General features: G+C 45.4%; 1 protein-coding gene across 3 annotated transcripts in view; it reads left to right on the top strand.

Annotated features, from left to right (window-relative positions):
* The window catches only part of PRKCB (protein kinase C beta), a 268,543-nt gene that overhangs the window by 140,673 nt on the left and 101,675 nt on the right, over window positions 1–26,195 (top strand). For all 3 annotated transcript variants that reach the window (XM_087729053.1, XM_087729052.1, XM_087729054.1), the window contains 3 exons: window positions 702–858; window positions 2,654–2,788; window positions 15,562–15,658. In XM_087729053.1, coding sequence (XP_087585179.1) covers window positions 702–858; window positions 2,654–2,788; window positions 15,562–15,658 — 389 coding nt within the window. The remainder of the gene's footprint in view (window positions 1–701; window positions 859–2,653; window positions 2,789–15,561; window positions 15,659–26,195) is intronic.

Genomic DNA, 26,195 nt, shown 5'->3' with positions numbered 1-26,195 from the left:
CTGTCTCCTTGGCCCAAGTGTGAGATGTTTATTAATGGTGGGGATGTTATTAATTTGCATTTTGTTATATAAGTAGCACTTAAGGGATGGCTGAGCAGCTTCAGCAGCTGTTTCTCAATGAGAACATTGTGTTTTTTGAGAACAGACTTGGACCACGATGACAAGCAGAGTTTCCCTCTCTGTCACTGCTTCCCGACATCCTAAGTGGAATGGATGCTGCACAGATAACGTGGCCAAATTAAGTCAGAAACACCAGTGGGAGGATTCTTTTTTTTTGGCCCGGGACGTGATTCTTTTTTATTGGACCAGAGACCTCTGGGTGACTCAGAGGAGCAGCAAAAGACAATCCCATTTTAAAAGACTCCGAGTTAAAAATAAAAACTGAAAAGAAATGAATATATAAAGATCTGCCAACACATGGAGTGCGGGATAATTGGAGAGTGGATTACCATGGTACTGAATACACACAAACACAGCACAGAAAATAATGACTCTCCAGGGTGTGGGTATTTTTTTTTTCTGCAAATAAGCCACGTTGTATGTAATTGTTCTGGAGGACTTAAATGTGCTTCACTTGTGACAGGACGAATGGCACCACGAATTGAGCCCATTGAGTTTTCCTGCATGTAAATATATGAGTGAGAGAATGGATGTTGTTGGCCTTTTCACCATTTAGGGTCTTTTTTCCCTTTCTGTTCTAGTACGGGATGCTAAAAATCTTGTTCCAATGGATCCCAACGGCTTGTCAGATCCCTACGTGAAACTCAAACTCATACCTGACCCAAAAAGCGAGAGCAAACAAAAGACGAAAACCATCAAATGTTCTTTGAACCCTGAGTGGAATGAGACCTTCAAATTGTGAGTATTGCTAGATGCAACATTTGAAGGTTGGGTCCTGGGTGATTTCTGGGGCATATAGAGCTGTAGTGGTGCAGTGGTTAGAATGCAGAATGGTATTCCAGGCGACTCTGCCCACTGCCAGGAATTCAGCCCTGACCAGCTCAAGGTCGACTCAGCCTTCCATCCTTCCGAGGTGGGTAAAATGAGGACCCAGATGGTTGGGGGCAAGAGGCTGACTCTGTAAACTGCTCAGAGAGGGCTGTAAAGTACTATTAAGCGGTATATGTGCCATTGCTATTGCTATCCATATCTTAAAACAGGAGGTCAAGAAAGGGGACAATCTCATATCATCCTTTCCTCCAGATCCCCCACTGTGAAGGTAACTAGAAAGGAACTGTAACTCAGACAGAACCCAGGCAAAATATTCCATATTCACCTGCCAGGTGAAGGAATTGCAGATATTAGACAGCTTTGACTCCAAAAACACTGGAGGTTTTGAAGAAGAGATCGGACAACAATTTGTCTGAAATGGTATAGGGCCTTGATGGCAAACCTATGGCACAGGTGCCAGAGGTGGCATGCAGAGCCCTCTCTGTGGGCACATGCACCATCTCCAGCTGCACTTCCAAGTTCCGTTGCACACATGTGCACTGGTCAACTGGTCTTCATGCAAAGATTAGTTGGCCAGCACGCATGCACACAACAAAACCCAGAAGTGCAGCTGGCCACCACATGCACGCACACCGGCCATTGCTCTCTTCCAGGTTCTGGTGCCCTGGCGTGCACATTCCAGTTTCGGCACTCAGTGCCAAAAAGGTTAACCAGCACTGGTATAGGGTTCCCTACTTGAGCAGGGATTGTACTAGAAGACCCCCAAGGTCCCTTCCAACTCTGTTATCCACAGCATAGACAAGAGTAACCTAGATGGAACCATGGTGTTCCACAAAAGGAGGAGGCGGCTTCCAAGAAGTTCTCCTCCCTGCCTTAATTTCCTGGGCAATCTTTTCAGATTTCATCCTCAGTGTGGGCCTGCTGCAGCATAGCATTAAGGGGGTGGAACACATTCCCAAATCCCTCTCTGTGCCAATGCTGCCTCTCTGCAAAGAGGCCCAGTGCTGGCAAGGAAGGGAGCTGTGCTGAGCTTCAAGCTGTGAGGGTGCCCGAGGAGAGAAATCTATGCATAAAAGTAAAGCTAGATTGAACATGTCCTTCCATTGCTCCATTCTCCATCTTCTTTCTGTTTTTTGTTGCCAAGCTTTCAGGGATTTTCAGGAGTCTCCATCTCACACCCATCCCTGCTTAATTTATTATGGTTTGCAGGCTCAGATGCCTCAAGGCAGGATTTTAACTACCTGAAATTTCCTAGAATTAATGAAGAGGAAAGAAATGTTGCATTTTAAGAAAGGAGAATGGGGATTCCCCCCACCCCTCTCCTCCACCAGTCAGTGTAACTCAGAAATATATACTATAACATTGTGGCATCAGAAACTGACATTTTTGAACATTTTCATTTTTCTGACCAGGGGTCTCCAAGGTTTATGACTTATGGACTTCCACTCCCAGATTTCCTCAGCCAGCAAAGCCAGCTGGGGGATTCTGGGAGTTGAAGCCCACAAGTCTTAAAGTTGCCAAGTTTGGAGACCCCTATTTAGAATGTCAGTATTAAGGGCCCAGGCTACTCTTGAAGACCCCCACTTCTCAATAATGGGTGATGATGGGTGAAATGCATGGAAGCTTGCTGAAAGCAGCCCCTTCCCAAGAAAGTGGCATCTTAAATATCTGTTCTTTCCCTTCCTCCCCCTGTTTTTTCCAGCCAGTTGAAAGAGTCCGACAAGGGCAGGCGGCTGTCGGTGGAGATCTGGGACTGGGATCTGACCAGCAGGAATGACTTTATGGGATCTCTGTCCTTTGGCATTTCAGAGCTGCAGAAAGCTGGAGTGGATGGCTGGTAGGGTCCCTTTGTCTCTTGGGCCTTTGGTGGCTCTCCAATAAAAACAGGGGTGGAGAAAAGAAATGGGGAAAGCTGCATGGGGGCGTTTGGAACTCTTTGAGGGACCCCACTGAAGTTGGGTAGCCAATAAATAAAATACATTGTGAAATGTGCTAGAAATTGCCGCCGTTAGGGTGGAAAAATCTAGTCTACCTATGCTGCACACCTTGCAGGAGCCTTTCTGAGCTAAGGATGAGTTGGGATAGTCTGCTTCTGTCCTGAAATGCAGCCCCAAGTTATGCCCCCTGGACGTGGCTAGGATTGCAAGCCTAAACTCTAAATGCCACCAAGGCAGTCATGAAGATCTGCCCTCTCCCTCGATATACCCTGGCCCATGTTTTCTGGAAGAACCTAGAAGGATCCATTTCTAACCCTCAAGGACTGAGTGGGAAACTGTGGCCCATCAATGGCAGTGAATCCACCTTAAAGTCAGTCTGGTCGCAGATGTGGTTCAGCAACTGCTTTCTCAAAGCCCCCAACAACAGGTGGGTCAGTGATAGCCACAGAGGTCAGGATCTTCCTGCCCAGATTCCTTCCCTCTCCCAGGGACTAGTTTATCACAAACTAGGGTTGTTCATTTTTACCACCATTTTGGCTGGAATGGGATAATTCGCCCCAGTTGTCCTACCCTGGACCTATTTGCAACTCGCAAACCTTAGCTCGCTTGCATAGAAAGGGAAAGGGGCAAATTTGGAGTTGAGACCGAGAGGTGGGAGAGGGGACTGGGAAGAGAGAAAGCAGGTGCCCTGGCACTCGCCCTGACAGCCTGTTTTCCTCGCATTTGGCTGCTTGTGGTGGAGTGGGAGCAAACAGGCCGGTCCCAGGAATCCCCAAGGAATCCTTCATTGACTAGTTGGGAAAATGTCACTGGACGAATTAGGAATTCTTCCTGGCTGAGTAAATAGTTCTGGAGAAATCGGCAACTCCTTTTAAAATGAAGCTTCCAAAGAGCCCCGAGCTCACTGCTCCCCCTGTGCATTTGGTGAGGCTGGAGGCACAAAACTGGTACTCAGATGTCAGCAGAGTTGAAGAAAACATTTTGCTTCTGATCCAAGAAGCTTCCTCAGTTCTGATGGTGGGAGGATGGAAGGAAAGATACTGACAGTTGAGACTGGATGACAGGGGGACAGAAAGAGCACATTTCTTTGCAAACCTCTGGACATTTGCACTCTTTCCAAGAGCCATTGAGGCCACTTGGGGGTTTATCTGTGCGCTGAATCAGAGTGCAAATGGGTGTGGAATCTTCTTGGAATAAAGTCCATATTCTGAATAGAGAGGACCATTGGTTTGAAAGAGGGGTAAAATCTATGTTAACATTGAGCAGCCCTCTCTCAACAAAGGGAGAGGAATAAGGCACCACCTCTTGTCGGGGTTCCAACAGATGCCCTAATTAAATCATGAGACTCGAGCCAAGCTTCAAAAGAAATCCAGTTATTTATTAGGAGCAATATGTCGGCAGATACCCAAGTGAAGCCAGCTCTGACCTCACGTAATTTATGGCCCAATTATGACCCGGTTTCCTATCTCCTGTCTACAACACAGTCCGTTCAGCAGTCCCAAGAAGTTTTCACACTCATTTGCACTCAGGTGAGCCTGAGGGTACAGATAAATCCCCAAGTGGCCTCAAGACCTCTCAGAGAGGATGCTAATCACCAGGTGACTGCAAAGAAAGATGATCCATCTATACCTCCCCATCCTTTCTTCTTCTTCCTCACAGAAAAAAAAACAGTCCAGTTGCCTTTGGAAAAAGTACCTTTGAAACAGGTATCTCAAAGCCTGACAGAGATTCTCTCCGCTACTCTCATACCAAAGGAAATCAAGGCAGAGCAATCTTAAAATTCTTCCATCCCTCAGCTGGTGTTTCCACCTTCGTTAAGGCCATTTCCATGCTCCTCTGTGGCTCTGTAACCATTAAGAATCACTGTTCTCTGAATTCTTAGTACAACTATAGAAAGCATGTTTTTTTTTTACCAATGTCAGAAAACACACTATATTGTGTTATATTTATATTGTGTTATATAATATAATATATATTATATATTTGGATGAAGAGCCATAAATATCTCATCTAGAAAATTTGAAAGCATGGCAATACTTTTGATTTATCTTTCAATCTGTACATCTGTGTAAGATTTATAAATCTTTTAGGTCAGGATAGGTGATAGTTCATCTGGATGATTTGTTCATTTATTCTGAGGATCCAGCTACACCCATGGAACAGAATTGATCTATGCTTGATCAACTCCACCCACACAGCCTTTAGGCTAAGCTGGATAAATTTGTCTCCGATCTGCCCTGCATCTCCCCAGTTTAATTACACTGGGGGGAAAAAACATTTTATTCCTCTCCTAACAAAGCTCAATGTTCAAGGATGTCCGAAAGAACAAAAAATCATTAAAGGAGGAAAAAATCTGTGGTACTACTTTCTAAGAAGAAAATAGAAAGTAAAGATTTTTTAGGGACAGAATTCAGAGGAGGAGGAACAATCAGTAAGGGTGATATGAAGGTTTCACAAGATAAGGAAGGTAATGAAACTGTTCCTCCCTCTTTACTAAAATTCTGGCTGAGTTGAAAAAAAATGTAATTAATGAATGGACAGAAATAATTTCATAAGTACAAGAAGAAATTTCCTAAGTTGTCTTTTACAGAATAACAGAGTTTGAAGGGGCCTTGGAGGCCTTGTATTCCAATCCCTTGCTCAAGCAGGAAACCCTATGCCCATGATGGCAAACCTATGGCACGCATATCACAGGTTCCACCCTCTCTGCGGGCATGCCAGCTGTCGCCTCAGCCCAGCTCCATCGCACATGCACACGGGCCTCCTGCCAGCCAGCTGGTTTTCGGTTCTCTGCTGCACATACGGGGGGGGGGGGACATGTGGGGGATGCATGTGCGCATGCAACGGGGGCAGGGCACATGTGCGGGGGGCGCTCGCATTGCATTTTGGGGATTTGCGCACGTGGGCCCCCCCATCCCATTTTGGGCCTAGAAGGCCTTCTGAACCAACCTGGAAGCCAAAACAGGGCACAGGTGGGCTGCACAAAGCCCCCCACGCCATGCTTTCGGCCTAGAAAGCCTCCTTTACCAACCTGGATGTCAAAAATGGGCAAGGGCAGTGGGCCACAGGCTCAGGGAGGTGCATTCATGAGGGGGTGAGGCCCTCACATTGCATTTTGGGGTTTCGTGTGCTTTGGGCACTTGGCACTAACAAGGTTAGCCATCTCTTCCCCATGCCATTCCAGACACATGGCTCTCCAGCCTCTTCTTAAAAGCCTCCAGTGATGGAGCCTCCACAACTTCTGAAGGCAACTTCCGTTCCACTGGTTGATTGTTCTTTTCACTGGGAGGAAATTTCTGCTTAGTTTGAGGTTGGATCGCTCCTTGATTAGTTTCCATCCTTCAGATGTTTCTGATCGTGCAAATAAAGGAATTTGAAAAGAATTCAAATTCAATTCAGGCAGCCAAAAGAGGGTTTCAAGGCTAATGTGAAAGAGTTATATATTTGGAAGATGAGTTTTGCTATGGCAACATTGGGATTAAAATATTAAAGAATTGCATAAAGAATGGGATAAATAATCCGTTGGAATAAATTGATTTGATGAGTTACTCTCAGAATCCTCCGGAGACAGAAAATGTGTTCCAGGTAGAATATCCAGGTGCTAGAAATTCCTGGGTAATAAAATAAATGGAGTGAAAATAAGTTCTCATTTCCTGGTTTTTAAAAATATATTATGCGGAAAGCTAAGACAATGAAAGGATACCCTGCAAAGTCCAAGTTCATCGAGAAATGTCTACTGAAAAGTCTTCAGAAAAGAAGTTAATTGAAATATTTGAATGAATTGCTTAGAAAACCTACCACTGAACGTTCCCCTCTGGTTTAATCTTTAATTTAAAGGTGAAGAAAAAATTACATCTACTGTACATTGAACAAGATGAAGCTAACATATTTTGAATTAACAAACCAAGCATGGTGAGGGATCTCGACTAGAACAGAGGATGAACTCAGGAGAAAAAGAATTCCAATAAAAAGGAATAAATACATAGGAGGGAATCCTGTTGAAGAATAATCATGTTGAGTACGGAAGTACTGGCTTACGTTTAATATTGAATACATACTTTATCTAATAAGAGAAAGAAAGGAAGATTTCTCATCTTTATTTTTCAAGAATTCTTCTCAGGTAGTCCTTGACTTACAACAGTTCATTGAGTGACTGTTCAAAATTACAACAGCACTGAAAAAAATGACTTGACCATTTTCCACACTTAACAACCATTGCAGCATCCCCATGGTCATGTGATCAAAATCCAAATGCTTGGCAATTGGTTCATCGTTGTCCCAGGGTCACGTGATCTCCTTTTGCGACCTTCTGAGAAGCAAAGTCACTTAGCAGCCGTGTTACTAACAACAAGTGCAGTGATTCTCTTAACACCTGCGGCAAGAAAGGTCATAGAATGGGACAAAAGACACTTAACAGATGTCTCACTTAGCAACAAAACTTTTGGGCTCAATCGGGGTCGTAAGTCGAGGGCTACCTATATATTTATGAGATTAAGGGGAAGCGACAGAAAGCTCTTTGCGTCCTACTTGCAACCCCAGAAGAGGGTATCTGAGTACAATTGTTTTGTCATTTTTGGAGGTGATGGGTTTGATGTAGCGGGGGGAGGCAAGAGAAGGAAATAAAAAGAGAGTTTGCAAATTATTCAAAATACTTTACTGTGGTATGGGGATATGCACTTGTCTCTTTTTGAAAAGTAGTGAATGCTGTTTTATGGAACACAAATTGAGTACAAAATAATTAATAAAACCTTGAAGGAAAGCAAGCCAAATATTTAATGGCTACAGGAAATCTACCACAAAGGTAAAAATGCCCACTAAGAATCTTTTTAAGCAAAGATACTTTTAAGGCCCTAAAGGATAGCAAGTTGGATTGCAAAACCCCTGGACTTTAGGATTATCAGTTTAATTATAGACAACAAGAGTAGATTTGTGTTCATAAAAGGGAAATTACAAGTAAATGTAATTTTAGGGCCAATCAATTGGAATTTACACAACCAACATTGTAAAAGATAAACTCACAAGGCTCTGGAAATGCCATTGTGGGGAGAGAGTTTAAGCAAGCAATTAATTAGTCTAATTTTCTCAAAGGGAGAAGAGAACTCATTTTACAATGAACAAAGACCAAAAATTAGTAGAATTAATAACTATCCAATCTTAACAGAAAAAAAACAGAATTGAAAGAGACCTTGGAGGTCTTCTAGTCCAGCCCCCTGCTCAAGCAGGAGACCCTATACCATTTCAGACAAACAGTTATCTAATCTCTTCTTAAAAACTTCCAGTGCTGGAGCATTCACAACTTCTGGAGGCAAGTAATTCCACTGATTAATTGTTTTCACTTTCAGGAAATTTCTCCTTAGTTCTAGGTTGCTTCTCTCGTTGGTTAGTTTCCATCTGTTGCTTCTTGTCCTGCCTTCAAGTGCTTTGGAGAATAGATTGACCCCCTCTTCTCCGTGGCAGCCCTTTAGATATGGAAACACCGTTAAGTAATAAATAGCCCAAAAGCATAATAAAAGTATATGCTGAAAACCTATGTGTCAACTGTCTGAATAGTGAACCCAAAACAAGTAAACACTTTCAGGAGCTTTGAATTCCCAAAAGTAAAACTTTTATTGGATACACAATTTTGGCACTGGAAACAAAACCAGCTCTGGTTTTCCCATGCAAATACTTGCTTAGTTAAACAATAGGTTCCCTTTCTCCCCACCCCTGGGTGATCACATTGTCCAATTATGAGACATCCTTTTGTTATGGGAACAGTTCATCTCCTTCTCAAGTACCTGCAGCGGTGACCTTGATGGTTTCCAGGCTCTCACAATCCGTGCACATAATCTCAGCACTCCACTCCACTCTTTCTTCCCTCCAGTTCATTGGCAAGTTGAAAAGGTTTGAAAAAAGCAAGCAGTTCAATCTTGACACTATGCAAAGCAAAAGAATGTAATCCTTAAAAAATAGGAATTATTTAGCTAAAATATAAAACACGTTTTCAATGACTGCAAAGAAATATGATCCTCCCAACTCCCTGCTCTTGTCATAACTAACCCTTGCATCATCCCTACCATCCTGCCAGAACCGATGAAGCTTCTTGAATGAGAAGCGAAATGTCTTCCTCAAGGAAAAAAACACTCTGCCTTTTGAAAAAGCACCTTTGAGACAAACATGATCTGGATGGCTGAGAATCTCCAGACAGATTAAGCAAATCATGTGGGATTAATTTTTTTAACCTTTTTTTTTTTTACTATTTAGAGAATCTTCCTAAATATGTGAACAAATTATAAGATGCTTCCCACATTAGTGCAGCTTCTTTTATGTATGTATCAGCATCATGCACAGAGACAGAGGGAGGGGCAGGGTGGGGGGTTTCGATTGAACCGCTGGAACGCCACTCTTGCTTGCTTTGCCACCCCCCCCCTTCAGATGCCATTGCCTTCTAAATCTATATCTTCATCCCTATATATTTCACCCTTCTTTTCATGATGAAGATAAAATCTAATAGTCTAAGGGTGAGGAAATGAGAATGCCTCCTTATTTAAAAATATTTGTATGTTAGAAATATTCCTAAAGCATAAGAACAGCTACAAATCAATTTGAGGAATGAGAACAGATTGCACTATTTTCACACAGGGTGGCAAATACATTGGAAAACCCCTCTAGAGGGGAAAAAATGAACCAAAATTTTTAATACAGAGACTTGTTTCCATCTTAGCTGGCATAATCAATCATGGAAAATAGAAAATGCTGCTGATACACCTCCTGTTCATAAATGATTTAATTAAATAAGGACATAAGTATTCAATTGTATGTGATCTTCACAGTGTTGAAAGTAAAATTAAATCCAGCTTAAAATATAATTTTAAAAGAGCGGTGCCTTGGAATAATGGTCTGAAAGGCCTTCAGGTGGGTTGGGAAAAACCAGGACGTGTGGTAGGATTAGGAAGCCCATCTCCCCGCTTTTGTGGTTTCATAGTTGCCCTCCATGAATTCTCCCTTCCTGGAGGGATTGTGCCTAAGAGAAACCAGATGCTCAGTGTGGCCTCAGCGTCCCAGGGAGTCTTGCAACCAACAGCAGATTCTCAATAAAATTGGCTCCCTCAGCAGCATCTTCGTGCTCTAATGTTAGTTAGTTGGTGAGGAAACTTTTTCCCCAGGGAGATGCTCTCCAAAAGTGATCCTGGTGCTCAGCCAAAAAGTATCACGAGGCAAGCAACTCTCCCTGCTTTTTCTTCATCTCTGTCCTCCAGAAAAAAGCATTTCATTTTTCTTTCTTTAGTTCTGGGTTTCCAAAGAGCTGAACAACCTTAGAACCACTAAAAAGGCCCTGAAACCCCTCCCCCTATGTAGAATTACGTAGAATGATAGGGCTGGAAGGGACCTTGGAGTCCTCTAGTCCAGGGGTCTCCAACCTTGCTTCGTGCACCATAGAGAGAAACCATAAGCTCTTAGCATTGGTACTTGTGGCTGCTCTATTTTGACCCGGTTAAGTTTCAGTGAAGCCTTACAGAGTTATAGGATAGGTTGACTTCCTCATTGCAGTCCATCCTTTTTCAAGGACACCTTTTGTCCTTGAGTGGGAACACTAGGCCTCCTCTTATACATGGGCAGTGGACACTGGCCTAATGATGTTTTCATCCTTTTAAATGATGTGGGGTTCTAAGGAGTCTCCAACCTTGGCAACTTTAAGCCTGGAGGATTTCAGCTCAAAGAAATCCCCAGCCAACTTTGCTTAAAGTTGCCAAGGTTGGAGATGCCTGCTCTAGTCCAACTCCTGCGCAAATAGGAGGCCCTATACCATTTCCAGATAATTGATTGTTCAGTCTATTTTTGAAAACCTCCAGCGATGGAGCACCCACAACTTCTGGAGACAAGACATTCCACTGATTGATTGTTCTGTCAGGAAATTTCTCCTTATTTCTAGGTTGGGTCACTCCTTGATAATTTTCCATCTGTTACTTCCTGCCCTGCCCTCAGATACTTTGGAGAATAAAGTCAACCCCCTCAAGTATTGGAAGACTGTTATCATGTCACCCCTATCAAGCCATCCTTCTCCTGGTTAGACCAGACTTATCCAGTTCCTGCAACTGTTCATCATACAGTTTAGCCTCCAGTTCCCTAATCATCTTTGTTGCTTTTCACTACATTCTGTCTATAATCTCAATAGTTTGTTTGTTTTGTGGTTACCGGAACTGGATGCAGTGTTCCAAGTGTGGTCTTACCAAGCCCACTTCATGTGATCTTGATGCTATCTCTGTTGTTGCAGTTTCAGACTGCATTGGCTTGCTTGGGGGCTGCAGTACACTGCTGACTTGTGCTTAAGTGGTGGCCCCTGTCATAGCTACTATTGTTGAGCCAGGTAATAGAACCCTGCCTTTTAATTAACTTACAATGTCAATTGTATTTCTATATTAAAGTTTATATTACTACAATCAATATATGAAAAAACAATGGCAACAATTTGCTTTAATGGTCTTAAAGTGAACATCAACATATAGGGAGGTGTATGAGAAGGTGACATAATATCACCTATTCTTTTCTCAGCTTGTCTTGAAGAAGTATTTTGGAAACTAGATTGAGCAAAAGATGGAATAAAAATCAATGGCACCTATTTAAATCACTGAAGATGTGAAGATGATGCTGTTCTCTTCTCACAAGACCCAGAAGATCTACAGAGACACATACAAGGGCTGCACAAGCATGAGAATCATTTGGCTTAAAGATAAACCTGAAAAAGAGCCAGGTTATATTTAATAAATTCACCAAAGAAAGAAAGAAAAATATATTTGGAGAAGAACTTTATGTAGTAAACGACTACATATACCTTGGCCAAAGGATCTCAATGGAAGGTGATACAATAAAGGAAATGGAATGACATGTTAAATGTGGTTGGCAGGAATTTGGCCAGCTAAGCGTAATTTTCAAGAACAACCTCCCACCTGAAGAGAAAAGTTTTTGATCAGTGTGTGCTACCTGCTCTAATATATGCCAGTGAAACAGGGACACTCGCCTCACAATCGATGCAAAAGCTACAAGTGGTGCAAAGAGCCATAGAAAGATCCATGCTCGGCATCGCAAGATAAGATAGAAAGACCTGCAATGGCTGAGAGAACAAAGGGAAGCATCCAATATCATCAAGAGAGTAAAAGAATGGAAGTGGAGATGGACTGATCACCTAGCAAGAAGAACTGAGGGCAGGTGGGCCAAGGCAGTCCTAGAATGGGTCCCACTTGATCAAAAGCCTCCAGAAGAGGCACAAAACAAGATGGAGAGACGACATCAGCAAGTATGGTGGGCCCAATTGCTAAAAGAAAGCTCAGGATCCTTTTGGTTGGAACATGCGGAAGAGGCCCTCATCCTGCAGTGAATAGACAATGGCTAGAATGATGGTGGTGATTTTAAGTTTTATGTTTTAAACATTTATTTGTACACCCCCAGTCCCTTTCTCAGGAAGATGGGCATTTCCTAGATATGAGAATGAATGAATGATAGTTATATAAGCACAGCAAAAGATGTTGGAAGTGACCAGCTCTCCTTTTCTTTTCTTTATGGGCAGAAGCAGTGGTGGGTTCCTACTGGTTTGGACCGGTTTGGCCGAACTGGTAGTGATTTGGCTGCCTGGGTCGCTGGAACCGGCAGCAACCCAGGCCTGCCTCACCCCTGAACTGATTCCCTGGTCGGTGCTGTTGGCGTTGCCATCTTGTTTTTCAGATCTGCGCATGCACAGAACAATGTTAATTGCACTATGCATGCATGCGCAGTGTGCAACAAGCATTCGTGCATGTGCAAAGTGCACAGACGAGTGAACCGGCAGTAGTGCCAGCTGGAACCCACCCCTGGGCAGAAGGGTTTTAGTACCCATTCAAGTGAAGTTGAGAATTGAATGTTTAAAGTGTGGGCAGGGAAAGGGAGGCAAATTAATGCTATCTGTCCAGGCCAGTTCTTGAGAAAGGTGCTGATGGCTTGGCTGTCCTAAGTGAAGAACCATTTATGGATTCCTGCATCTGAGGATTTCCAGTGATGGATAAATAATGTAAACTCGCTCATTTCTTTCCATCAAGAGATGCAGTTTTAATGTTGATTCCCAGGCAAGAGGAGGAGAATTTTATTCTATTTATATTTTTATGCTAAGTTATTCATTTTGCATATTTTAATCTGAACCTCAGTTTTCCAAAAGTGATGTGGTTTGCAGTATAAATGATGCACAATACGTATACAATATATATTACTGGATGTATGCACTTAGATATTCACAAAATGACATATTGTATGTTAATTAATATTAATATTAATTTAGTAATATTTTGTATATTGTAAAAATATGCCCAGAAGGACATTGAGATCAGCTGCTTGCTAGAATGTGTATATGAAAGCCAATTCACGCCGAATCATGTATTTCCGTACCTTTCTACTGTTACAGATGTTGGCTGCTGAGGTAGGGCTGCCTCATTCAAGTATTAGCACAATGGCAGGGGGTGGCAAGTGCCAATGTTGTTTCTGGTGCTGTGGCTTTGCTCCTCACTTTGTTTTCTTGGCTGCCTGGCACTGAAAAGGCATTTGACTGAGCAGAGAGGGCATTGCCCCAGACTCTTCCCAAATAGGTTGACCCAGTAAAACTGGGATGTTACATCATACTAGGATTGAATCCCGTAGATTATCTTGGAGTCGTAAAATGATTTATCCTGTCATTTGAAGAAGCAGAATATCCTAGCATTTCTGTTCCTTGCTGAAATGCTAGCTAAGGAAGGTTTAATGAAGCTAATGGAAAATGGAAGTTGATATCCAGGGGCAGAGTTGTGACAATATTCTTTTGGTGTATTTGCCAAACCCCTCCAATCTGGGCGGTTAATGAGAGAGACTTGGGGTGGGGGAATCTTGCTTAACCTGCTTTTAGAGTACATTAAATGAAAATCTAAACAAAGGGCTGTGATCACACACCTTATGGCAAGTCACAAAAAGGGACACTTGAGAGAATTTAAGCATAAGCTAAGCAAGCTATAGCTTAAAGGCACCTCTCAAAATTATTTTCATTCATTACAGTTCCAATGTCATTTACGAAGGTCTCCATAAATTAAGTGGCTCACATGACCTTTGATAATTGATTAAGATACGCTTTGATTCGGCATGCAATCACAACATCTCCACATGCCAACTTGGGCCTGTTACTCATCTGGATGGCATGCTTGCCAAGTTCAGTTGTCAGGCGGCATTGTTGTCTGCAAGACCTTGCCAAAAAAGAGCCTTTATGGCTCCCTGTAACTTAGGGCTTCATTCTGCCCAAATCCAGTCTGGGTGAAAGCTAATCAAGCCTGGCATGTTTATTGGGCATAACCAGTCACTAGCAGATTAAGCGTGATGTGTGGGCTCGGCCAAAGCCATGGGGGAGAAGGCACTGGGGGGGGGGATGTTTGGAAGGGAAGCCTCTTATCACTTGGCCCTTTCACAGTGCTAGCCTTCCATAAGGGCTCGGGCAGCCAGGGGGGTCAGGAGTGGCCTTCAGAGGCTTAGGGCCGCTGGGGACAATGTGCCCTGTCTGTGCATTGGCTGACAGCCAGGTCCTCCTTCCGTCTCTCCTATTTCCTTTGGCTTCCTTGTCACCTGCGGTCTGGGCTCCAGTTTGACTCTACCAGCTGAGCACATTAGAGAGCATGTAAAATATATGGTAAGCAGCTACGTGCCGCATTTTTAAAAACCAGTAAGTGGAGATCTAAGTAATTTTCCTTGTCACAGTACTTGGCTTAAATAAACTCTGCGAGGAGGAGAGCTCCCATCCGTTTTTCATCTCTAAAGAGCCATGGTACATACCCAGAGGAGAGGGAGGGGGCGAGGAAGGGGCCTTGACACGATGCAAATCCCGTCTTGTCTGCTCAGTCCCCATCCTCCAGCAGGAGATGCTTCTTCCTCCCTTTAATCTTGAAAATCCCCTCTTGGTCTGGAGCCACACAGGCCTCCTCTGCAGGCACAATTGGCTGCCCAATGTTAAGTAGGCTGAGTGAGCAGCAAGAGGGAGAGAAAAAACTGCCCATTTTTTTTCTTGACAAACAAAATTCCAGAAGTGATATTCAAATAAGAACATATTTTCCTCTTTAAATAAAGTATTCAATTAAAAAAAATAAAACTTTGATTTTGGTTTTGTTGATTAGAAAGATTTGGTGTTATAGAAATTAATGTGTAGAAGCCAAAAGTTGAGGTTGGAGTGTATTTATCTTATACTGTGCTAGGAAGAGTTGGAAGTCAATGCCTCCTTTTCTTTCTTTTTCTCTTCCCCCTTGCATTTCACACCCCTTTTTCTGTTCCCTTCCCTTCATTTCCTATTTTCTTTTCCTTTTTTGCATTTTATACAATTAAAAAAGGAAAATTTGAATTTAAAAAGACAGAATTGCCTATTTTTAAAATAACCTGCAAACCAAAGCATGCATTTGCCCCATTCTGCCTCTCTGTGGGTTTTGTTTGCTTCTTTTAAGCATTTTTGGATGTGGGGAAAGGGTTCAGAGGCATCACCCACAGCGCAATGCCCTCAATCAAGGTTTCCATCCGCTTCTGTTCTTGGGGTGCTTGAGTGTCGACCTCTGTTACCTGTGCATCTTCTGCTTGGACCATTCCTTTCTTTAAAAGTGAGCACAACTAATTAAAAAAAAAAGAACAGGACATACCTTCTTTGACAACTCCCTGTTCCTCTCTCCAGGTTTAAGCTCCTGAGCCAGGAAGAGGGAGAATACTTCAACGTCCCTGTCCCAGCTGAAGGTGAAGAAGGCAATGAGGAGTTCAGGCAGAAGTTTGAGGTGAGTTGCTTTTCCAAAAGGCCACCCCATGGTGGACGGCTCTCGGGAAGCCAGCCCTTGAAGCCTCCTCCCGTGGCCCTCACCAAGCAGGGGGCCCCAAGAGCTTAACTTGGGTTAGCCCTGGGTTCTGGGAGATGCCTGGTTTATCTGGCCAGTTGAGCCCTTGGCATTAATAGGACAAATATCTGTCCATTGCACGGGTCAGAAGGAAGGCTGAGAAAATATCTGGAGAAATTGGACATAGACTGTTTCTACTCCTCTCCATGGGATGATGCTACAGGGCATTGCAGGGCATTGCAGGCCAAGATAATCAGACACGAAGGCAGCTTTTTCCCTCCTGCCACACTCTGGTAAATGCCTCGTTCCCACAGCACTGCCTTACGTCTGTGTACCCAGCATGGCTGTAGGATTCTCATTTAGCCGTCTTATTAACTTCTTTACTTCCCCCTGTTATTGGGATGGTGATGGTGATGATGATTCTGTTGCTTTGCATGTACACCGAAAGCTACTGCATGAGAGACAAGTGTGATTGTGTGTCCAATCACACTTGACCAATAAAGCTATTCTGTTCTGTTCTATTCTAATTTCTATTTCTATATTATGTTCTGTTCTGTTCTATTATTCCAAATTCTATTCTATTCTATTCTATTTTAATTTCTATTTCTATATTATATTCTGTTCTATTCTATTCTATTTCATTCCATTCCTAACCCAGAAAAACATTGCACACAATTTTCCAATTAGAAAAAGTCAGACGAGCCAATTTGCTTAGTATTGCAACAGTGAATCTTGTCTTGTCTTGCAAATCCCATTCCTGCAGAAAAAGGCAATGGGTATCCCCACCACCACCAATCCCTATTCATGTGTCAGGTAACATTCATCCGGCACTTCTCCGCTTCTGTATTCCATCCTCATGAGATTCTTTGTTCATTTCTGGAAATTGTTATTTGTTTTATTTTATTTTAGAAGTTTTAGTCAAGACCTGAATACAACAAGACCAGCATATATATATATTTCTGGATTTGCACCGGTGTAGGTATGTTGGTCTTGTTGTATTTGGGTCTTTTCCCATGTAAATTTGAGATTGTCTTGGCAACGTTTTGGCGAGGTCTCACTCGCCATCTTCAGGCTGGTGTTTTCGGCTTAAAGCGTGGTCGGAGCTGCCATCTTTCTATAAATCTTGGTTTACACCCCACCCCCATCAAGATTTATAGAAAGACGGCAGCTCCGACCACGCTTTAAGCCGAAAACACCAGCCTGAAGATGCAAGTGAGACCTCGCCAGAACTCACGGTCTCCTGGTGATTGGCCCAAAGTCTGCCAGCCAGCTCACCTGTTTCTCACAGCTTCTAGCCTGGGACCTTAACCACGAGACCAAATTGGGAAACCCAGTATGTAGAATTGGCCCCATTCTTACTGATGCAGGATCCAACATACCTACAAATGAAGTGGCTAATCCACTCACTCTGTTTGGTTTGATACCATGATGTCAGGAAGAAGGAAACCCAGAACTACTCGTGAGCAGTCTCAAGCATAAGCTCTGTTGTTAATCACCTCTGTTACACGAATCAGACGGACTGCATTCCCCTGGGAATGGTCAGACAAGGCTCCGGGCATTCTGGGAGAGGTCTGCTGCTCCCTGCAGGGCAAGGACTCTAAACCTGACCCCCTCTTAGCCCCTCCCTTCAGTCTAGCTGGAGATTCCACCACAGATGGATATGAGACCCTTGAGTCTGGCTAAGAGGTTTAAACTGTTTGGATAAATGTCACAATAGTGTCAAATAAACCAGGATGCCTTGTTGCAAATCTAAAGGCCAGATAAATTATGCTCAATGATTTGGGAAGAAGAGACTGTGGATCAGACAAGGAACAGACAAGGAAGAGCCTGCTGGGACTGCCCTTCCTCACATCTCTTTTTAAAGATTGCTTTATTTTTTTTTAGAAAAGAACAATCTGGGTCTTCATTTTACTGACCTTGGAAAGATGGAAGGCTGAGTCAACCTTGAGCTGGTCAGGATCAAACTCTTAGCAGTTCGCAGAATTAGCCTGCAATACTGCATTCTAACCATGGGGCATAAAAAGATGTTGTTTTCTGAGAAATTGGCGTTTTGAAGTTGTCTGCATTCAGTGGGGTAACTATCTTGTGAGAGCTCCTGTGTGACATGCTTTCAGTATTCCATAGGACCACAAAGATTCAGGAGGTCAGTCCCTCTGTGCCACCCCTGAGATCAGAACTTTCTCCATCACCCCTTTGGACATGTTTTTGGAAGTCTACTCCAGCCCTCTTCAGCATGGTGCCTTATAAATTGGCTGGGCTATCGCCCTAGTCACTAGCACAGCTGAAGGCCTTGAAGCCACCAGGAGGTGGTCTTTTCTACTTGCCCCTTCCTGTTTGCCATGCCCAAGGGAGCCCTGGGCAAGTGTTTTTTGTGCTCTTTCACTCCTGGGTATTGTACCCACCTCCCAGTTCTCCTCCCAGTCTCCCTTTCAGTGCAATATATTTTCTTATTCTTTTTATGTTGAACAAGATGGTGCAATGTCCTGATTCTTCCATGAAGGGGAAAATATCTTCTTTATCTACATCCCCAAGCATCCGCCTCCTCCTCGTTCTCCTTTTTCTCCTCCTCCTCCTCCTCCTCACAAGCTTTCACCCCACCCCTTTCCCAGCCTCTCCCTCTACTCCTTTTCCTCCTCCTCGCAAGGTTTCACCCCTAATATTTTTAATTTTGTATTTTAGCCCCTCCTCTTTGACTCCATCGCGCCCCCCCCCCCCGGTTGCTAGGGAACAGAAAGTCCAGTAGCTAGGCCAAAGCCAGAAAAACACACTCAGAAATCTCAATAAAACAACACAAATCTCTCCCAAAATTTCACATGAAACACACCTCTCCTTTTTAATGATCAATTTCCATCTCAATGTCAACTGTCCCGTTGGTGAAGCCAGAAAAGGAAAATCTTGGGGCATTATTTTACCAAGAGTATAAACAGAGGTGAGTTGCTGCTGGCTTGGCCTGGATTGGGTGAATCAGTAGTAGCGGCGGTGGGAGGCTCTGCTCACCCGCACAGATGCTTCTGTGCATGCGCACGGGAGCGCACACGAACCAGTAGCAAAAAAATTGGCAACCCACCACTGGTATAAAACTTTACTGATAAACCATATTCGCACAGGATAAGCAAAACCAGCTCTGCAAAAGCATGCATAGTTAATTCCCTCTTTTTCTATGGGCCACCCACAGTTCATTACATTCACCAATTACTTCTGTTCATTTTGACCAGCCAGTCACGCTGGGATGTGTCCTTGAGGTGGAAGCAATGTCTCACAGGAACTGACGGATACTTGGAAACCATTCCCCCCATCCTTGCATTCCATTCCACCACCTCCCTTTTTTTGTCAAGCTGCGAGCGAAGCAGAATATAGGTGAAAGTGTGAGTCAGTCTTGACATGCTGACCCGACGGAAGAAGGATAGACCTGAAATAATAATAAACATACATACGTATTATTACCTATAACCCAACTACGGCTACATTCCTTATTGTGGCCATTGAAGGTACCTAGTGTGAAACTTCTTAAGTAACCCCGCTGCTCTAATGTCTGGAGCAGCCACTCACTCAACGTCTGCTAACCGGTAGCTTTTCCACAGTACTAGGTATTATAATTTTTCCCTTGTGATGATCTGGAATCCAGAATGTTTTTGATCTCATAGTGCTCCTTTCTCATAACTAGTATGGGGGAAGAAGTGGTCCTTCAACTAGTCTTAGCCCAGATTCTGGAAAGGGTTTTAAAAGACTGCAGTGAAATATCAGATGAGCCCACCTATTGCTTTTTGGCAATTTCAGCTCCACCATCACTGGATTCATGATCTGGATGGTCTGGAAAGGCTCTAGTATTGGGATCTAACTTTTTATAAGGCTCTGTCTCAGGTTTAGATACTTGGTGGACAAATACACTCTAAATTCCCTGGGGGGAGGGGTAATCTGCTTCCCTTTTTTTTGGCTTTCCCTAGCTTTATTTAGTGCTTGAGGCACAGAGGGCCACATGGCTCTTAGATTATCCATCCAGTCAGCTAATGAGTGCTCTGGCATGGGCACAAACTCAGTTTCCGTGGCCACTTTGAAAGGGGTAAAACCTATGCTGCTGTGCACTGAGTTGTTATATGCCATCTTTGTGAAAGGCAGGCGCTCAGCCCAATAGGTCTGCTGATAATTTACATAACAGTGTAGGTATTGCTCTATTAATGAGTTTAGAGTGTTTAGAGTTTAGAGTGTTTATTATAATTTATAGGCCGCCCTTTTCCCTGAGGGGACTCAGGGCGGCTTACAAAACACGGGGAAGGGGGTAAAAAGACAAAAAACATAAGACAATACATAATATTAAAAATAGAGCACAACATTCATTCATCATTCGGGAGGGGACAAACTAACATTTTTCATCCCCAGGCCTGACGGGATAGCCAGATCTTAAGGGCCGTGCGGAAGGCCTGGGCGGTGGTGAGGGTGCGGATCTCCACGGGGAGATTGTTCCATAGCGTCGGAGCTGCAACTGAGAAGGCTCTCCTCCGCGTAGTCGCCAGTCGGCACTGACTGGCGGATGGAATTCGGAGGAGGCCTACCCTGTGCGATCTGATGGGAAGCAGGGAGGTAATTGGCAGAAGGCGGTCTCTCAAATAGCCAGATCCACTACCATGGAGCGCTTTGTGAGTGGTAAGTAGGACCTTGAAGTGCACCCGGAGATCAACAGGTAGCCAGCGCAGCTCACGGAGGATCGGTGTTATGTGGGCGAACCGTGGTGCGCCCACGATCACTCGCGCGGCCGCATTCTGGACTAGCTGAAGTCGCCGGATGCTCTTCAAGGGCAGCCCCATGTAGAGCACATTGCAGTATTCCAGCCTGGAGATCACAAGGGCTCGAGTGACTGTTGTGAGTGCCTCCCGGTTCAGGTAGGGCCGCAACTGGCGCATCAGGCGAACCTGAGCAAATGCCCCCCTGGTCACAGCTGACAAATGATGGTCAAAACTCAGCTGTGGATCCAGGAGGACTCCCAAGTTGCGGACCCTGTCTGAGGGGTATAAATTTTGTCCCCCCAGCCTGATTGATGGAACATTAACCAAATTATTGGGAGGAAAAAAAACAGCCACTCGGTCTTTTCCGGGTTGAGCACCAGTTTGTTAGCTCTCATCCAGTCTTTGACAGCCTCAAGGCCCCGGTTCATCACTTCCACCGCTTCATTGAGTTGGCACGGGGCGGACAGATACAACTGTGTATCGTCCGCATACTGATGGTATTTTATCCCGTGCCTCCGAATGATCTCGCCCAGCGGTTTCATGTATATGTTAAATAGCAGGGGGGATAAGACTGAGCCCTGCGGCACCCCACAAGTAAGGGGCCTCGGGGACGATCTCTGCCCCCCCACCAACACCGACTGCGACCTGTCCGAGAGGTAGGAGGAGAACCACTGCAAAACAGTGCCGCCCACCCCCACCTCCCGCAGTCGTCGCAGAAGGATACCATGGTAAGCCGCTGAGAGGTCAAGGAGAACCAGGATGGACGCATGGCCTCCATCTCTGGCTCTCCAGAGATCATCGGTCAATGCGACCAAAGCGGTTTCTGTGCTGTAACCGGGCCTGAAGCCAGACTGGAAGGGGTCAAGATAGTTAGCTTCCTCCAAGGTACGCTGAAGCTGGAAGGCCACCACCTTCTCAACAACCTTCCCCACAAAGGGGAGGTTGGAGACTGGATGGTAGTTGTTAAGAACTGCTGGATCCAAGGACGGTTTCTTCAGGAGGGGTCTCACCACCGCCGCCTTCAGCGCGGTGGGGAGATGGCCCTCCCGAAGAGAGGTGGTAACAACCGCCTGGATCCAGCCTCGTGTCACCTCACTGCTGTTGGCAACCAGCCAGGAGGGACACGGGTCCAGTATACAGGTGGAGGCACTCACAGCTCGCATAGCCTTGTCCACATCCCCGGAGGCAACATCCTGAAACTCAACCCAGAGATGGTCTGCCAGATCATTCCCTTGTGTCTCGGCTGGATCTGCAGGAGTGGAGTCCAGGTCCGATCGAAACCGAGCAACTTTGTCCGCCAAGAACTGTACATACTCCTCAGCCTTACCCTGTAAGGGGTTCTCCGTCTCCCTCCTATTTAGGAGGGAGCGGGTTATCCTAAACAGGGCGGCTGGGCGGGACTCGGCGGACGCTACCAAGGAGGCAATGTGTGATCTTTTGGCTGTTCTTAGAGCCCAAACATACTCCTTGGTGCAAGATGTCAACAGTGCCCGGCTCGACTCGGACCTATCGGACCTCCACAGGTGCTCTAGGCGTCTCCTCCGGCGCTTTATCTCACGGAGCTCCTCGGTGAACCAAGGAGGCCTCCGTGGGCCGCTGACCCGGAGGGGCCGTAGTGGCGCAATCTGGTCCAGAGACTGATGCTGCCGAGTGCCAGGCAGCAGCAAGAGTCTCCGCCGAACTGTGGGCGAGAGCATCTGGAATAACCCCAAGCTCCGTCTGGAACCTTACTGGGTCCATAAGTTGCCTGGGGCGGAACCACCTGGTCGGTTCCTCCTCCCTACGGTGGGGGTTTGGCCTCCGGAAGTCTAGCCTCAGTAGGCAGTGGTCTGACCACGACAGGGGAATGATCTCATTTCCCCTCAGACCAAGATCATAACTCCACTGCTCCGAGAGGAATACGAGGTCGAGTGTGTGACCCGCTGAGTGGGTTGGGCCTCGAATTACCTGGGTCAAGCCCATGGCTGTCATGGAAGCCATGAACTCCTGCGCTCCATCAGAGTGTTCACCGAGCGAAGGCAAATTGAAGTCCCCCAGAACCATAAGCCTAGGGAACTCAACTGCCAGCTCGGCTACTGACTCGAGGAGCGAGGGGAGGGCTGCTGCAACGCAGTTGGGAGGCAGGTACGTAAGCAGCAAACCCACTTGACCCTTGAGGTCCAGCGTCACCAGTAGGGACTCACACCCGACAAGCTCCGGAGCAGGGATCCTACGAGGTACTAAAGACTCCCGGATTACAATAGCCACACCGCCACCCCTTCCCTGGGCTCTCGGCTGATGAAGCACCTGAAATCCGTCTGGGCACATCTCTACGAGGGGGACTCCTCCCTCCGTGCCCAGCCATGTCTCAGTAATACATGCCAGGTCTGCGCCCTCGTCTGTTATCAAGTCCCGGACGAGGGGAGCCTTGTGAACAACAGACCTGGCATTTAGCGACAACAACCTGAGACCAGGGTCCTGACTGCTCGCGCCATCTGACCTTGGAGTGGGACTCATAGGGCCGGAAGGAGGGATCTCTGTGATATAGCGAACCCTCCTTCCCCGGTAATGGCCAGCCCTAAAGTCCCCGCCGTATCTGCCTCTCCCTGTTATGACCGCAATGCTCCGACCCTCTCCCGTGGATGTAGTTCCCCCAACCACCCCGGTGGCCCCCGCAAATCCCACCAGGTCCTCCGAATCATACATACTCATTCACTCACTCAGACAATCCCCACATGGTGATTAAAACACATAAATACAACAATAATAATGATAAAAAGTGGGATCATTCATTCAATCTCATACATACTCCTAACGTATCCCAAACACAGTAAGAAAAAGATAGCAAAAGATAAAAAAAGGAAGAAAAAAATAGAATTGCGCACTTATTACGTTGTTAAAAAGCGAGTCCAGATCGAGCCAAATGGCTCTCCATAATTAAAGTAATTAAAATAGATGTTGTGATTAGCGTCCAGTTATAGTCCGGAGAAGGTATACGGGGGGGGGGGGGTAGTTCGTATTCCCCTCTTCTGTTGGTCTGGATAAGTCCAAAAAGTCCGGAATAAATAGAGGGGATAGGAGGTCGTCTTCCACCAGTGCTGCTCCAAATAGAGTTCCCAAGATAATAGTGGTTGATGCATTTAGAAGCCCCATTGGTACTAGGATGATAGGTGGAGCTAAGTCCCTGGAAGGAGCCTACCATTTTCAAAAATTCCTGCCAAACTTTTGCGGTAAATTGCGCCCCCATGTCCGAGACAATGTACTTCAGGACCCTGTGTAGTCTGTAAATGTGTTGCACAAACATCTTGGCTAGCACCCGGGCAGAAAGAATCTTCAGACACACTACAAAGTGTGCTTACTTTAAAAACAGGTTGATGACAGTCCAGATTATTGTGTTCCCAGCAATCTCAAGCACCGCCACGATAAAGTTCATAGATATCTCCTCCTACAGGTTACCTGAGTTGGCTACCAATTGTACCAAGCCTGGAGGCTTTCCAGGTAGCTGTTTCATGGAGGCACACACAGGACAACTGGCTGTATGCGCCATCAATAAGCTTCTATGCCCTTTTTCAAGGTTCTCTGGTTAGCTGGGACGTACAATACACTCCCCTTCCATGCCAAGCCCTCCTTTAACATCAGGCCATCTTTATGTCTCTAAAACCACTCATCTGCCCCCAAAGCATCTCTTAGTGGTTACATTTAAAAGTCCCAGCCAGCTGTGGGGAGATTGTTCTTTGCTGCCTCGCGAGCGCTAGCACTGCGAGCTGCCTGGATGGGATAATGGAGTTAACTACTTCCTCTCAGATGGTCCTGTATGTGAGAGAGGGCATCTGCTAAGAAATCCCCCCCTCCCCGGCATGTAGTGAAGGGTGAACTTGAAATGATTAAAATACTGGGCTCATTGGACTTGCTTAGGGGACAGCTTCCTCGGGGCCTTTAATGCCTCCAGGTTCTCGTGGTCTGTCCACCATACCCTCTAAAACTGCATCCAGGTCAGAAGAGCCCATCTGACCACATAAGCCTCTTTCTCCCAGATGGCCCACCGCCTCCCAGTATCAGATAACTTGCAAGATGTGTAGGCACAGGGATGCAACTCCCCCTTTTCATTCTTCTGCAATAAAACTGCCCCCACTGCCACACTGCTGTCATCTGCCTGGATCATGAAAGGCTCATCTGGGTTTGAGTGCTTCAAGATCAGCTCAGAAGCAAAGAGCCACTTCAGCTTTACGAAGGCCTCTTGGCATTCGATGGGCCAATTTAAAGGATGACTTAGTTTGGACTTCAGCCCTCCTCCCCATCTTGAGCAATCTGTTGATGGACAGGGCTATCTGGGCAAACTGCCAGTAAACGTTTGCAAATCCCAGGAAGCTCTGTAACTGCCTCCGATTCCGAGGGGCCTCCCATTCCACATGATTGCCCTCGGGTCCATTTCCACCCCATCCTTGGAGATGCGGTACCCCAGGTAGTCTAGGCTGCTCTGGTAAAAGTCAGATTAAATAGCTTCTTATATAACCAAGCTTTACACAACTTCTCAAGTAGTTCCCTCACTATCCTTATGTGTTCTTCCATGGTCTCAGTATTCCAGGAGTCACAATAAAATGAATAGTCTCTGTGTGGGTCCCAGCCTGAGGCTCACTGGCTCCATTAGGCAAATTGTTGGTGCCACTCCAGTAAAGGAGCCATCTAACTGGGAGAACCCCATGGGCTGCCTTAACCTCCTCAGCCTCAGCAAGGCCATGAGGGCCCCCTCTTACTCCTGAGGAGGGCACCAAAATCTCCATCCAGATCATCATAGGGATGATGGTGCTACTTGCCATCGGGTCGTCTTCCCTTTTGCTTTCGCTCTTGTAGAAGACCAGACCAGGCTTGTAATGGGTCAGAGTTCTATCCCCTTCATTGGATTTCAGGGAGACCTCCATGAGCCAGCTGCAATTGTTAAGCGAATCATTGGGGATTGTTAAGTGTGATGTCACATGACTGCAATTTGTGACTTCCTTTGGTTCCCTATTGACTTTGCTTGTTCTAAGCCAGCTGTGAAGGTCCCAAATGGTGACCATGTGTCCAGAGGACACAGCGACTGTTGTAAATGTGCACCTTTTGCCAAATTGCAATCTTATGACTGCTTGGGGGGGGGGGGGCTGGAAAAGCCGCAATTTGAAAACTAGATGCAAGTCTATTTTTTCAGTGCTGCCATAAGTTTAAATGGTCAGTAAATGAAGATTCATCTGTATAGCTTGTAAGAGAGGACATATTAGATAAAATGAAGGATGTCTCACGATAACAGATGAGACTGGTCACTAACGATCCATCATTAAGCGAGGACAGCCTGTAGACAGAAGTCAGTTGTTTGAGCCTTGTGAAAGATGCAGCTGCTTGAACTGCCCCTGGGGAAGAGCTTTGATTTTGTGGCTGCACATTGTGACCAACTCCACATCTGCAGAGGGACACCTTCACAAATGAAGGCAAATCTACTTGCCCCAGGATAAAGTTGCAGGGTCCAAACTGGATCAGTCACCGGGACCAGAGCTTTAGTCAGTCAACAGGGGTGCTGATTTTCCACTAGCTTATCAAGTACTTACTGTATTTTTCAGACTATAAGACACATTGGAATATAAGTCACACCATGATTCTGAAGAGGTAAATTAAAAAAAAAGTTTTTGCATTCTGCAGGCCTCCCAAACCCTCTGCACACCTCGCTTTTTGCAAAAAAGGGGGGGCATGCAGAGCTTTGGGAGGCTTGTAGAGTGCTCCTGGGAGCTGCCCCCCTAAATGAGCAAAAA

The sequence above is a fragment of the Thamnophis sirtalis genome, unplaced genomic scaffold (genome assembly GCF_051295495.1).
Source record: "Thamnophis sirtalis isolate CommonGarterSnake01/CBP01778 unplaced genomic scaffold, rThaSir2_p1.2 scaffold_14, whole genome shotgun sequence".
NCBI classification, from domain to species: domain Eukaryota; kingdom Metazoa; phylum Chordata; class Lepidosauria; order Squamata; family Natricidae; genus Thamnophis; species Thamnophis sirtalis.
This window is presented reverse-complemented; position numbering and strand designations above follow the sequence as displayed.